The sequence below is a fragment of the Notolepis coatsorum genome (assembly GCF_963971535.1).
Source record: "Notolepis coatsorum genome assembly, chromosome: 9".
NCBI classification, from domain to species: Eukaryota; Metazoa; Chordata; class Actinopteri; order Aulopiformes; family Paralepididae; genus Notolepis; species Notolepis coatsorum.
This window is the reverse complement of record NC_140173.1, coordinates 65585479-65601337: the sequence shown is the minus strand read 5'-3', so window position 1 is coordinate 65601337 and position 15859 is coordinate 65585479. Positions and strand designations below refer to the sequence as shown.

At 40.5% G+C, this 15859-nt stretch overlaps 1 protein-coding gene across 4 annotated transcripts in view; it reads left to right on the top strand.

Moving 5' to 3' along the window:
- Positions 1-15859, top strand: part of cul9 (cullin 9) — a 288372-nt gene that overhangs the window by 156930 nt on the left and 115583 nt on the right. For all 4 annotated transcript variants that reach the window (XM_084320985.1, XM_084320984.1, XM_084320983.1 and 1 more), the window contains exons 9-10: positions 9616-9811; positions 11455-11656. In XM_084320985.1, the coding sequence (XP_084177111.1) occupies positions 9616-9811; positions 11455-11656 (398 nt within the window). The remainder of the gene's footprint in view (positions 1-9615; positions 9812-11454; positions 11657-15859) is intronic.

Genomic DNA, 15859 nt, shown 5'->3' with positions numbered 1-15859 from the left:
GAACCACCATCAAGAACATAATGCTCCGTTTCTGGTACAGAATCTAGGATTGCATCACTTGCATGATCACAGATCGCGTGCGCTAGTTGTGGTTTATCAGCTTTGCGGAAGACGTTTCCGGCTTCAAAGAGGGCAGGAGGGAAAGGACTGAGTTCGTAACGCATAACCTCCTCCAATGACAGCTCTCCAGTTTGGGAGACAATAAGGAAACGTTGAAAAAGAAGTGCAGAATCAATGATTCGATCAGGAGCAACCTTGATAGACGATTTTTGTCCAAGGGTTATGGCTTTATCCTTTCTACTAAATGAAAATGTGAATGCCGGCTGTCCGATCATTTTGTGCATGATGTTGCGTCCAACAGAGTCATAATCATGCACGTTCACTCCATCCTCAGCGACAACACCTGTAACAACATTCCTTAAAGAAGAGTCTGGAGAGAAAGGTGAACATATAGCAAGTTTTGAAGTGATCTTCTCCAGGTCAGCAGCATCCCTTTTCATCCTTGCCTCTGTTGAATCCTTGTGCTGTTCTGATGTTGTGTATGTCTGGTTTGAGAACTCCTGCATTGCGGTGTTATACAGAGACATTGTCCAAAGGGATCTCTGATTGTCGGTCATTCCACTTCCATGTGTCATCCCTCCTGTAGTCTTCAATGACCTCATCAATGTTGTTTCTATTACAAGATCTGAGCTGAGGCCTGCCCATGATTGGCTGCTGCGACGGATAACATGAAAACCCTTTTCAAATTGTCTGAAGACATCTGGGTGGTTGATGTGAAGCTGACTCATCTCTTGGACATAAAAGTGTGCCGATTTCAAGTAATTGTAATGCCCAGCCGCAGCGAATATCGGCATGCATTCAGAAACAGCGCGTAGGTGCAAAAGCCAGGAACCTGTGCGATCTGCTGTTATCAGTGACCTAGCAACTTCTAACATGTGTTGGTAATTTAGCCACAACTGACTAGTTTTGGATCTAGCACACAGTTCCATCTTCCTTTTTCCCAGCTCTTCATTTATTGTAATGAGGGTCTCTGATGTGAACACTGTTTCCAATGGCATTTCACCCTTAACTATTGAGGTATACATTGCTTCAGACTGTTCAACCATTGCTGCAAATTCATGACTATCATTACCATTTCTGATATTATCATGCGGTTAAGACATTTGTCAACCAGAAGATGGCCACGGAATGCTCTCTGAACTGATTTGCCTGTCATCATATGGGCTACTGAGTTCTCCCCATAGACTACCCCTAGAATGTCCTTAAGTCCTGTACCGTCCATCAGTGTACCAATTGCAAAAATTAGCAAATTCATAAATGTGTGAAATCCTCCTAGGAGCAGGACAAAGGACTTGAGGTGACTGCACTGTGGTGAATCTAGGATTATCTCTGCTGCTTTCCAATATAGGGGTTGGTCAAATGTAACTACTGGGGCAAGGTGGTGTTTGGATGACAGACCACAAATGAACTCCAGTGTTGACAGAATGCATGTTTTGTCTCCGGAGTACATGTATATCATTGGTAAGTATCTCACTGAAGACTGCCCTGGATGTTCATCTCCCTTATGAATAATGTGCATCATCCCCTGCCAACCAGGTGCAGGCTGTTTGAAATTGAACGATAACTCCCAAAGCAGATCAACCATCTTGTTACATTCTGCGAGTCTTGGAAGTTCTTTAAATGTGGTGTCTCTGCAAAAGTGTTTGGCAAAGTGATAATCTATTATCACAACTTTTGACCTCTGCACAAGATTCAGTTCATTAATTCTGAACCTCGGAATCCTTTGGTCTGTCTTCTGTCCTGGTGTCAAGGCAGCTATCATGCCCATCCCATGAAATGTCCCTTTCCCATCAATTGTTAGAATATTATGATCTACATTGTCTGCAGCAAATAAGACGGTCGTGTTCAACACATCAATATCCTTACCAAGCATGTTTGGTGCAGTACAATTTGCAGCATTCATTTCAAACCTCTGCAGTTCAGAATAGGAAGAGCAGAATCTCATCTTATTCAGCATATCTACAATGAACCGAGACCGGTTTAAGTGGTGCATTTGCACTGCTAGGCCAATTTGCAAAGGGGCAAGGACAGCTCGTGGTCGGACTGCCTGTATGATTGCGTGGCCAATACTAGCAATTTTCTGCTCTGTCTCTTTACCGACAAACAAAGCTTTTAACACAATGTGGAGTGATTGTGGAATATAATCAAGGGCATTCTGTAGTTTTAGTGTCTCTGTAGTCGGGTACTCATTAACAGGTGGAACATTAGTCATTATGTCACTTTTTATGAGTTTTGCAGCTGTTTCAAGTAAGTGTCTCTTCTCAGACTCTTCATCACTGTTTTGTTTTGTGTTATACATTTACATTTAGTCATTTAGCTGACGCTTTTATCCAAAGCGACTTACAAGTTCTGTGCGACAAGACAGCAAGAAGGGTATAACTCTATCAGCTGAGTAACAATGTTCATCAAAGTGTTGCGTGTTACAGTGTAGGTTAGTTTATTAGTAGGATCTGAGTGTCTGATGTTTTCTCTCTTATTGTAACAATACAATCCAAGCCATCTCCTTCTGCAATAAATATGCTATTTGCATATCGTTGCATCAGCAATGTTTTTAGGTATTGATTACTATATGGGATGGAATCGGCCTTAGACAAATACTCTTGCATTTTACACCTAAGTGCAGAAACGGTCAGCTGTCCATCATCATTCGTTTCAAAGTAAGCACACATTTTTGAGAAGGCTTGTTCTTGGTCCTCATTCTTTGGCCTTCCAGACTTTCTCCGCTTTGGATTACAATCAGGCTGAAATTCCATGGGAACATCACGGTCACACCGGAAATGTGTGCTACAAGCATTATGATACACACAGTCTGCAGCATGTAGATCACTATTATAGTATTCAATTCTACCTTTGACTTTGAATGACCACTCATCATTTAGTTTATCACAGCTTTGCGATATAGACTTTGCAAAGTTGTCTGTTTTCACGTAACTAGTCGGCACGTCCTTCATGAACATTTGTGCCGCAGAAAAGGCAATCAGTTTGGCTATTGAATAGAGCTTCAGACTGCCTAGTACTAGTCCTTTTATTAGTGGTACTTGATTCACCGCTCTGTTTCCTCTGTAAATGTAAATCAATATCTCGGCTATGTATGTACATTTTGCGGCATTCTGAATGTACTTTCATGCCAGCAGTCACATGAACAGTGTCACCTCTTTTAACACTAGCTTTATTGATCCCATCAGCACCTTTCTGACGAATCTCAACAAAATCACTTCCATCTTCCAATTTACAAATGGGACAGATCTGGGCACTGAATTCACTCATCACTTTAGAAATCAGATAATGGTCAAAAAGAAGGATTCAACTATGCTAGCTTGAGAGCTGGAGAGTGCAAACACCTCTGGCAAAGACTAGGATGAAACTGGGGCTTAAATAACACTGCCAGGCCAGACACGCCCAGGCATGCCCAAACACAGGACTAGGTCAGAAAAGAAAGAAATAAACTGATTCAGAAAAAGAAGGCTTCAACTATGGTAGTTTGGGAGCTGGAGAGTGCAAACACCTCTAACTATAACAACTATAATGGTCAAAAAGAAGGCTTCAACTATGCTAGCTTGAGAGCTGAGAGTGCAAACACCTCTGTCAAAGACTAGAATGAAACTGGGGCTTAAATAACACTGCCAGGTCAGACACGCCCAGGCATGCCCAAACACAGGACTAGGTCAGAAAAGAAAGAAAGAAACTGATTCAGAAAAAGAAGGCTTCAACGATGGTAGTTTGGGAGCTGGAGAGTGCAAACACCTCTAACTATAACAACTATAATGGTCAAAAAGAAGGCTTCAACTATGCTAGCTTGAGAGCTGGAGAGTGCAAACACCTTTTTTAGTAAGCTATTTGTATTTGTATAGTCATTTTAACACTTTGACTGCCTAAAAACGATTTACAACGTCTTTGCTGGCGATGCTAAAGTTGCCGGGGGACGCTGTACATCGTCTTTGTATCAATATTTCAAAAATCTGCGATCTGATCCATAATGTCCCTCCGCTGGCCTGAGAACCACCAGCAGGACCCACTGAGCTCTCTGGCGGTTCAGGAGCGCCATCTGGTGGCCGATCGCGCAACCGCTTAACAGGAAGCACAGTGGAGGTTGTGCTAGAATGTCCGTATTGCTTCCGGCCACTCGGGATAGGTTCCGGCATTCTAGCTCGTCACTCTACATAGCGATCGATTGCCAATAACTCGATAAACAACATGATTTGGACGTATATACCATTATACAAGCTGGAGATGGACCGGGTAATAATATATCCCATAATGATACAATTTCTACTCGACGATGATCGCCCAACGGCGCGCGGAGACTGGGGTGAGTTTCAGCGTGTAACGTTACCATCTTCGATACTAACTGCTTTTATCAACATTTGACCCACATTAGATGATTGGTATAACGCTGCCCACGGAATTATAAACGCCCCCTCGCCCATCCGGTCAACATCAGATGACGTGTAGTAACTTCTAGAAGTACGTCTAGTTGGAATTTTTTATATCGCGCTGATTGCCATCAAACTGTATTTCATCATCAATATAATGCATTTGGGGCTATATATCACGTTCTGGAGAAAGTTGCAGAAAGAGATGAAAACATACTTATACATTAGACCATACTTTACTATGAATATGTGAATGAAAAAGTTTAACGTTGCTACACAATGAACAATACATATAGGACTTTGAATGGGCCCTAATAATGGCAATGTAGCAATAGAATTTAAAAAGTTATAGCCCTGCAAAGAAGGGGACTTTCTCCATAGACAAATAGCGCTGGCAATCTATGGTATATCATTAATTTAACCCAAGGCAACCAAAGTGTTAAGCTCCTGGGCGCCAGTTTGGACGCCATCTTGAAAATGATGCCTTTCCGGAAGGTGTATTTTCCTAGATTTTTAGTATGTTCACAAGCATGTCTAGAGGTACCAGAATCAAGTGAAAAATCATAGTTATATATTTTTTTCTATTGAGATATATAGCCATTTTAAGCTTGGTCTGCCGCCATTTTGGACGCCATCTTGAAAATTAAGCCTTTCTGGAAGGTGTATTTTCCTAGATTTTTAGTATGTTAGTGAACATGCCCAGAGGTACCAGAATCAGTTGAGAAATCCTTTGCACCATATTCCCAATTTGAGATATAGCCATTTTAATATCTCCACCGCCATCTGGGACGCCATCTTGGAAATGGCGGCTTTCGGGGGGGGGGTCGACTTTTAGTATGTTATTTAGCACGCCCAATACTATCGGAATCCATCGAAAAACCTTTTGTATCATTTTTTTTGGGTTAAGTGCTTTTTTTTCATAGATTGACTCGCCTACTATGTTCAAGTCCTCCTATATAGTTAACTACAGTATGTTATGAAACAATATACAAGTCCTCCTATATAGTTAACTACAGTATTTTATGAAACAATATACAAGTCCTCCTACTGTATATACTTAACTACAGTATGTTATGAAACGATATATACAAGTCGTTCCTGTGGTGCATTTTTTCCTATTGCTAGGTTTTAGTTAGTTTTTCCTTACCTTCGCGTGGGGTATGTCTGGGAGTGTTACATTTATTTATTTTGCATTTATTTTAAAATATTTTGGACTTTATGGTGTTCTTGTTTTGTTCTTGACTTATTGTGATGTTTCTTCTTGACTTGTTTAACCCTTTATCTGCCAGGGATTATTCTGATCATATACCCCTCTCTGCCACTGTTGAAAGTCTATGCCTGGAGATGTTCCCCTTCTTTGCAGGGCTATAACTTTTTAAATTGTATTGCTAAATTGACATTACTATGGCCCATTCAACGTCAAGTATCTATCGTTTAGGATGTAGCAACGTTCTACTTTTTCATTCACATATTCATACTAAAATATGGTCTAAAGTATAAATATGTTTTTATCGTTTTCTGCAGCATTCTGCAGAACGTGAGTTATAGCCATAAATGCATTATATTGAAGATCAAATACAGTTTGATAGCGATCGGCGCCAGATAAAAAAGTTCAAATGTACGTGCTTCTAGAAGTTACTACTCATCATCTGATGTTGACCGGATGGGGGGGGGGGGTCGTTTATAATTCCGTGGCCAAGTTAGATGATTCATGTAGTGTGGGTGATATGATCATCAGAGCAGTTTGTATCGAACACGGTAATAATAAACGCTGAAACTTACCCCAGTCTCCTCGGGCCGTTGGGCGATCAGCTTGTAGTAGAAAGTTTGCTATTATGGGATGTTGATCTAGATCAGGGGTCAGCAACCTTTTTGACATGGAGTGCCTGTTTGAAATATAGTTGTAACTAGTGTGCCTCAACAATATTCCATGCATCGTAATTTTTTTTCTCTCATAATCGGGTCTTTTTAATGATAATTTTTACATTATTACATCATTATTGTTATTGTTATTATTAACAATATTATTATGATGGTTGTATCAACCCTAAATCTGAGTTGGGGGGTGGGGGAATGCAATGCAGACAAACAGCTGCATACAGTGCGACCATTTCACTCACATTTGCCCATTCATTTTTGGACACATCACACACCATCGAGCTATGTGCTGTCATAGCTCCACCTACAGGCCTAATGGAGAACACCAGGATGTCAATGGAGGGTGAATGTGAGGTATATCGTGTAAATACGTTTTGATTGATCGCAAGACTACACTAATAATAACTATAATAAGTTACCAGAACTTAAAAATATTGAGTTCAGTTACTGTGCATTAAGGTTTTCAGTTTTCAATCCATAATAAGTTAACAGAAAAATAAGTACACAACCACATTATTTCAACCTAATAAAACTGTTTATTGTCATTGTTTTAAGAACACAAGTTGACTTGGTAATACTCACATTTTGAGTAGAAAAATGGCTTAACATGTGCAATGTTCAATGAAATAGAAAAATAAATAATAAAAATGTGTTGAATAATCCCACTGGTCACAATGGTGACCGTAATAATGTTTTTGTTATAAGGCTCTGCAAATGTTACTGAATGATGTAGCAATATATTTCCAGCTAAATTGAAATAATAAACAAATAAAGGGTCTCAATTAAATATGTGGTAGTAAAAAGAACCTGTGGGAGGATTTCAACAAGATAAATGCGACAACAGTGCAACATATTTCACTATAATATTAAAAAAAAAAAAAAAAAAAAAAAAAAAAAATTATATGCCCCCTGTGCCTATGAAAATGCCCCTGCGTGCCTATGCAGGCACGCGTGCCTATGCAGGCACGCGTGCCTAGGGTTGCCTACCCCTGATCTAGATGAACCATTTCCAGGTTGTATAATACTATATACGTCCAAATAACGTTGTTTATTGAGTTAGGGCGAGCGATTGATTATCCAGTGTGTCGAGATGGAGCCCCGGGAGCTATAGCGAGTGGCCGGACCGAATTTGGATGAGCACCACTTTCGGTTTCCGGTTTGCTGTTTGGGCGATCCGCCGATCGGCCACCAGATGGCGCTCTTGAACCGTTGGAGAGTTGAGAGGAGATCAACAGGAGATCTCAAGTCTCCGCGGGTGAAATATGATTTCCATCACAGATTTTTGAAATATTGATCTCAATGACGTGTTACGGCGTCATTGGCAGATTACGCATTGGCGGAGAATGACGTGTTAACTCGTCCTTGGCGATTAAAGGGTTAAAGAAGACGTGTCCGGCCCATGGGGACATTAACGTGTGTTGTTGGGCCTTACAAATAAATTTGATATGATTTGATTCGTCCTATATAGTTAACTACAGTATGTTATGAAACGATATACAAGTCTTCCTATTTAGTTAACTACAGTATGTTATGAAATTATATACAAGTCCTCCTACTGTATATACTTAACTACAGTATGTTATGAAACAATATACTAAGTCCTAGGAAGCTGTGTGTAAGGTGCTACATTTGATTATAGATATAGATATGATATAAGGGAGGGAGGAGCATGTCCACTAGCATTTCCAACACGTCAACAAATTATACTTCTTTATATTAAACATCAGTGCATGTGCTATTTGGATGGTCTGAAATTATCAATTTGTAAAAAATATAATAGGCTTCATAATGGTTAGAGTATCCATTTAACTTCAGCCACCCACCTAATGCTTGGAGATGGCTGGTGAATGTACTTTGGCAGGTAAATAATTTTACAACAAAAAACTCAACTTATTGAAGTAAGTTTATTTATTTATTTTTTAACAAGTTAAAACATATACTAAAAACTCAGAACATAAGATACAACTTTTAATCAATCAACATAAATGTACTTTTAATACATTTTTAAAGAGGAAATTCAAACTGGCATTGATAATATGTGCTGCAGTATGTGAGAGTAGTAGAGTACCTTTTCAAAATAGTCATCCCTTCCAAAGAATAGACGCCTTTTCTTGTGAACTTGGAAGATAATGAATCATAAACACACCCTCATGATATCTCCTTGAGCAATCGTGATGGAGGACATGCAGCCAAACACTGCCCCCGTTGCTTCCTGATTCTGCTGTACAGGCGCACCAACCGACCTGTAGGAGTTGCTGTCCACAACGTCCGATCCCCACCCACCGGCTTTCCCACCCCCTAATACTGCCAATTGTATTAGTATGAACGACCAGCCAAGCCGGAAGCAACGCCGAGAGCTGGGCTCGAACCCAGCATCTGCTGCATTAGTGGCGAGCGCCTTGCCCACTGCGCCACTTAGCCGCCCTTAACTGAGCCTTTTTATCGTTTCACTGTGAATTACATGCATGAGGATCATCTCCAGGTAGCAAATATAACAACTTGTTAATTACATGCATGAGTATCATCTCCAGGTAGCAAATATAACAACTTGTTAATTACATGCATGAGGATCATCTCCAGGTAGCAAATATAACAACTTGTTAATTACATGCATGAGGATCATCTCCAGGTAGCAAATATAACAACTTAATTACATGCATGAGGATCATCTCCAGGTAGCAAATATAACAACTTATTACCTTCCCAAAATTATTTCTTTATTTCTCAGTGTAAAATAGATGGTGGACACGTCACTTCCCTCAGTGTTGTATTAGTTGTTCATCTTGTGAAGAGAGACGGATCAAAGCAGAGAGGACAGTGTGTAGGTCTTTAGTCACAGCAGAAGGATGGTGTCCAAGGATGTGTCCACCAGACCAGTCCACCACACTGGCACCCTGTTGTCCCTTCCTCATTCTTCTCATCCATCCATCTCTCCCTCCATCCGTCCCTCTCTCCCATCTTCCATCAATCCACTCACCCGTTTGCCTCGTGTCTCCCACCTTTTTATCATCCATTTTTCCTCCCCATCCTTCCCTGCCTCTATCCACCAACCCCTCCCTCATCCCATCATCATCATCATCATCATCATCATCATCATCATCATCATCATCATCATCATCATCATCATCATCATCATCATCATCATCATCATCATCATCATCATCATCATCATCATCATCATCATCATCATCATCATCATCATCATCATCATCATCTCACCAATCCACCCACAAACTCATCCCTTCTCCATTCACTCTGTCTCTCTCTTTGTCTCCTCTCTGTCTCTTCTGTCTCTCTCTCTCAGTGTTCAACAACCCTAAGGTCCAGGGGAAGAAGACGACCCTGGAGAAGTTGGGGGAGGTGGTGGACCTCTTGAAGAAGGGGAGTGCTACAGACCTGGCCCATCACCTGGCTGGTATGAAGTTCATCACCAAGACCCTGGAGGAGGAAGGAGCCCAGGAGAGGAGCACCCTGAGGACCGACCTGGCACACACCATCCGGTGGGTTCACTGGACTGCTGTAATCACCCACATATGGTGTAGTGGTTAAGGCTTTACCCCTCCAAGTTTACCATGGAAGTCGATGGAGAAATCAGATGGGGAAAAGTCACTCATATTGATCCGTCTCAATATCTTATGTATAAAAAAGGGCTACAATTCCTCCCTGGTTCACCTGGTATGTATGTAAACACCCTTACTGTAGATCAGGGGTTCCCAAACTTTTTCAGCTCGAGACCCAAAAGAGAAATTTGGTGTTTCCCCGGGGCCAAACTTACAAAAATACATCATGAATTGCCATAACATACATTTATAAACTACTGATAAAGAACACGACAAACCATGAATTTCAAATGTATATGAAATGTATTTATTTAATTATAAAAGTACATCACAGCAATAATCAGATTGTAATGTTAAGTTGCTCACCACCTCATAACATGTACATACAATTTTGTAACACTTTTAAATGAACAAACATGTTCTACTCTCCTTTCCACCACTTTTTCAACTCTCCATTTCTTACCTCCGTCCCTCAACCGTAAACCCCAACATTGAGCAACATTCTGATTAATTTGTACTGACTTATTTAAAAATTCTACTGACCTGACATCATGCTAGAAGGGGTATACTATTTAATCTATGGCACAATGAAATCTAATGAGGTATGTGGTTGGTTGAAGTTTTCAACCAGCAGATCTATTCTGGGCTTGGTTTTTGAAAGTGCTATTCTGAGGTCATGCTGAGCATTTAGTCTGTTTCTGTATTTGTTTTTCAGGTATGCTAGAGTAGAAAACCCATATTCAGATAAGTATGTGGTGCCAAACTGAATCAACACATCTACAGCTCTTTTATATAAAAAAAAATATATATATATAATTTTATTTTTTTAAACTTTTTATTGGCGACCCAATAAAAACGGGTCCGCGGCCCATTTTGGGTCGCGACCCAGTCTGGGAAACGCTGCTGTAGATTAAAGACACCCTTAGATTAAAGACACCCTTAGATTAAATACACCCTCAGATTAAAGCTGACAGTCTGCACAACTGTTTTGCTGTCCTTCTAGACTGCACTGTAACTATGATAACACATATTTAACATCTCAATCTGTGATTATTTTATCTGTATACTGATATACAGTGTTGAGAAGTTTATAGCGTTCAAGATCTAACCCTTGTTCCTTAGAGTTAAATCCTGCTATTTGCCATTTATTTGCTATTGTTGTCCGTCTGTGTTTATACCTCTCATTTAAATAGAGGCCTTGCACAAAATGTTTCTTTTCTTCCAACATGGCTGCCTTTAACCATTGGTAATTACTTTTGAAAGAAAACACCAGATTACTGTCCAGTGTTGGAGTAGGTCTACTGCAACTTGTTTACAAGATCCAGTAATAAAAAGCCAATTTATGACATTTTTGTTGATATATGGTATCTTTCTCGTATATCAACGCATAGTAACCAGTGTTTTGGACTCTTCCAATATGGAGGGAACATGGGCATATTCCCTCTGCTATGTTAAATTCTTGATGAATTTAAAATGGAGGGACCCTACTCATCCTCTTAGCAGTTGTTAGTATTGAGCTGTACTGTATTGTACCCATTCTGCAATCTGTTAATAAAGTTTTCAAATTGTCCTCCCTCCCACAGGGACAAGGTGCTGAAGCTTCTGGTGGAGATGCTGTGTGGCCAGGCGAAGGAGAACGTGGTCGCCACCCTGCGTCTGACCCACGCCCTCATGCTCAAGTACGAGTGGAGGGTCTCCTTCGCCACGGAGGGAGGCGTCAAGGCCGTCCTGTCCTGCATGCTGGAGTTCCCCGCCATCACACAGGTGCAGCAGCTGGCACTGGCGGTAAGTCTAACGGCTGCCTCTCTGTTGACGCTTACAAAATAACCAACAAATAGATTATAATAATAGATGGATAACAAATAGATAATAATAATCCCATCAGAAACTTCTCTCCTGTATATTATTATTATTATTGTCTTCCTCTCAGCCTTCATATCGTCTCCCTCTCAGCCTTCATATTGTATCACTTAACCTCTTTAGCCCGAGCGGGTTTAACAATATAAAAAATTCAAACATTTATATATATATATATATATTATTTATATATAGTTTTTTACACAATAAAGTTTCATAAAAATCTTAGTCAAACCTTTAGTATTATGGATATTAAACATGCTGGCAGAGTACATGCATCCATGTTGTCGTGAACATTTTAATTAAATAAAGAAATTCCCTATCCATAGTCGCTGTGGGAAAAAAAATTATAAAATAAATTCCCTACCTACCCATGGCCTTAACTGACAACCAACAGGAACCAAACAATGTTGTCTTTTATGCCCTATGAATGAAAGTTGTAGAATAATTCAGTACTGTAGCTACAAAACCTTGTGTTTAATCATCTTCCCTTTATTAACACTTTGGCTGCCTAAGGTTAAATTCATGATATACCATAGATTGCCAGCGCTATTTGTCTATGGAGAAAGTCCCCTTCTTTGCAGGGCTATAACTTTTTTAATTCTATTGCTACATTGCCATTATTAGGGCCCATTCAAAGTCCTATATGTATTGTTCATTGTGTAGCAACGTTAAACTTTTTCATTCACATATTCATAGTAAAGTATGGTCTAATGTATAAGTATGTTTTCATCTCTTTCTGCAGCTTTCTCCAGAACGTGATATATAGCCCCAAATGCATTATATTGATGATGAAATACAGTTTGATGGCAATCAGCGCGATATAAAAAAATCCAACTAGACGTACTTCTAGAAGTTACTACACGTCATCTGATGTTGACCGGATGGGCGAGGGGGCGTTTATAATTCCGTGGGCAGCGTTATACCAATCATCTAATGTGGGTCAAATGTTGATAATAGCAGTTAGTATCGAAGACGGTAACGTTACACGCTGAAACTCACCCCAGTCTCCGCGCGCCGTTGGGCGATCATCGTAGAGTAGAAATCTTATCATTATGGGATATATTTTTACCCGGTCCATCTCCAGCTTGTATAATGGTATATACGTCCAAATCATGTTGTTTATCGAGTTATTGCCAATCGATCACCGTGTAGCGTGACGAGCCAGAGTCCCATGACCTATAGCGAGCGCCCGGAAGTACTACGGACGTCTAGCAAAACCTCTATGCCACATCCTGTTTGGCGATTGCGCCGATCGGCCACCAGATGGCGCTCCTGAACCGCCAGAGAGCTCAGTGGGTCCTGCTGGTGGATCTCAGGCCAGCGGAGGGGACATATGAATCCGATCGCAGATTTTTGAAATATTGATATAAGGACGACGTAACGCGTCCTCCGGCAACTTTAGCATGGCCAGCAAAGACGTCTAAAGACTGTTCCCGGCAGCCAAAGTGTTAATGTGCTTAGATCTTTTGTACACGTGATCGCAGGAAGGTGCTGAACGAGCTCAGTGCCAGTAATTTTTTGCATGGTGTTATTCACCATCAAAGATGCAAAGAAAAATCATAATTTATATTCTCCTTTGTTTCACAATTTACTCAAGCCTAGTAACAGACGCAATATTTCTGACACTGGGAATACATTCCCTAAGATCCATAGATGTCCCTAGATACCAAGAACATGCAAATACTTATGTATGTATTTTTAGGTGGATTTTCAGAAAATAGGGCTAGGGCATAACAGGCTAAGCCTGATGACATCACGCCATAAATCCATCAATACAGACTGTATGAATTAATATTGCGTTTTTTTCTTTCTTCAAATGTAGCCAAGAGTAAAGACCCTAAACCTGTCAAAACAGCAGTCAATGTGTATATTTTCAGCAATATGTTTGTTTACCAATAGGTTAAAGTGTTATTAGTGAAATATGAGTTTTGGAAATCTAAATGGCTGCATTTTTTTTATATAATCTAGTCAGAAACAGTCGAATATCGACGCTAGGAAATGCGCGCTGGCATTTTGTTTGTAGTCATATGAGGAGAGGAGACCCAGGGCTTTCGATGGGCTTTGGAATTTAGAAAAACAACACTACCCAGCTCAAGCCAGCTCCTGTTGAATATTTTTATTCATTTATTTTCTTTTTATCAAATTTTTATTTAACATTTTTCAAAAACAAACAACATTGACGACAACAATAATTACAATACTGACAAGGCAACAAAAATAACTAAAATCAAACAGCTCCAAAACCAGACAAAAAACTAAAAACAAAATATAAATAATAAATCTGTTATAAAAAAAAATTCGGAGTTACGAGGCGGCTGGGTGGCGCAGCGGAGATTGCGCTCGTCACCAATGCAAGAGACTCCGGTCTCGAATCCGGGTGTCAGCATTGCCTCCGGTTTGGGCCAGTCGTCATACTATCTCAATTGGCAGAGGTAGCGGGTGGAAGTCGATGGGTGGGGATTGGACGTTGTGGACAGCGACTCTGTCATGTACGAAGGTCTAAGAATAACAACTGGAGGGCGGCACATGAGCAAAAGCAGCCTCTCTCAGTAAATACATTCAAATCAAGGTCCCAGGTATAGGTAAAAGAAGACGCAACACAAGACGTTTTCCAAATAGTAAATTATATATTTATGGTGATAGGGATTTAAACCTCCACCATAATGCAAAAAGGGGAAAAGGTAGGGGAGGACAAACAATACATACATGTAAACAAACAAACACTTAACACTTTCAGTGCCACTCACGAGATTTCTCTGGTTTTTTTATAGGTGGTTGCATGCCACTCACGAGATTTCTCGGAATTATTATTATTATTATTTTTTTGCGATCTGAAAAATTATTGCATCACCCGAGCCTACCCGAGTATAGCCGAGGGGCGCCGGCGATCACTGTGGAAAAAAGCGCCCCCTGTCGTCTCCCAGATGACATAAGTGATTTTGGAATGGACTCAATGAAAATGAATGGGGAAAAAAATCCGGTACTCCACATTTTCCAGTTCACTGATCCAGCCGGGGTTACTAGAGTTCATTCTGGAGCCTCAGATCCCCGCGGATCATGGAGTTCTACTGTATCGCGTTGGATCCATACACGTATCGATTTTTTCGAATGGTGATCAGGAATTGGAATATACCAGTTGGATACCATCTGATGTCAGGTAAGGACTCTATGTTATCAGTGGTAGGATAATCAGAGTAAGTTTGATGAAGTTATAAGCTGTTTTGTGAAATGTCTTCTTTCGGTTTCACTGTAAAAGTCCGTGAGGAAATCAACGGAGCGATTATCAGTGCGCGGCCGTAATGTGCGTGCGTGCACGTATAATATTGATCATCTAGCGTTTATTTGAAAACGATTCATAAAAAGGCAGACGAATATCAACGTTGTGGAATATTCCACTAAAAGACGATTTTCATAGAATGCTCCAGAATGAGCTGTTTTTTATATCAAAACGGGGGCTTTTCTAACTGCTCTGAAACGGCAACGACGCGATAAAAAAACAATCTGCCTTCACAGCACTGACTGGAAAATAGTCTTTGATAATGCGATGGGCAGATTAGACACATAGCCATAATTTAAAACATAGATTAGGCGATATTAACGTTAACATTGGCGCCGATGGTGGCATTCAAGCGGTAAAACGGAAAACCAGGCGTGGCGCTGAAAGTGTTAATAGCCAATACAACCACGTGCCCCTCATAGGACACCACAGCTATGGGGTTTAATCCACACTCAATGTGATAAATGGCACCCAGCCACACAGTGTTGCTTCAGGCAACAGATAGGCGAGACGGCAGCCTCCTCACTCCACTCTGAAACGTGGCAGTGACTTCCATAAATGAGGGCCCTGTGTGTGTGTCATCTTCCAGTTTATATCCACTCATCCAACTAACTGCCCACAGGTGTAATCAAGCAGGTGCAATCAGCTCAATCAGGAGGATGAGTGGTCTCTGGGAAAAAGAGAGAAGAAACAGAATTAAAAGATGACACATCACACAACCAAGAACAACATAACCCATACTCATGATACTAATCTGATGTTCACATAGTCTTCCAAAATACAGTAATAATGATAATGACCAACCCACGTACGTCACACCTCCCCCCATAAGAGCGAACCCGCAGGGTTAG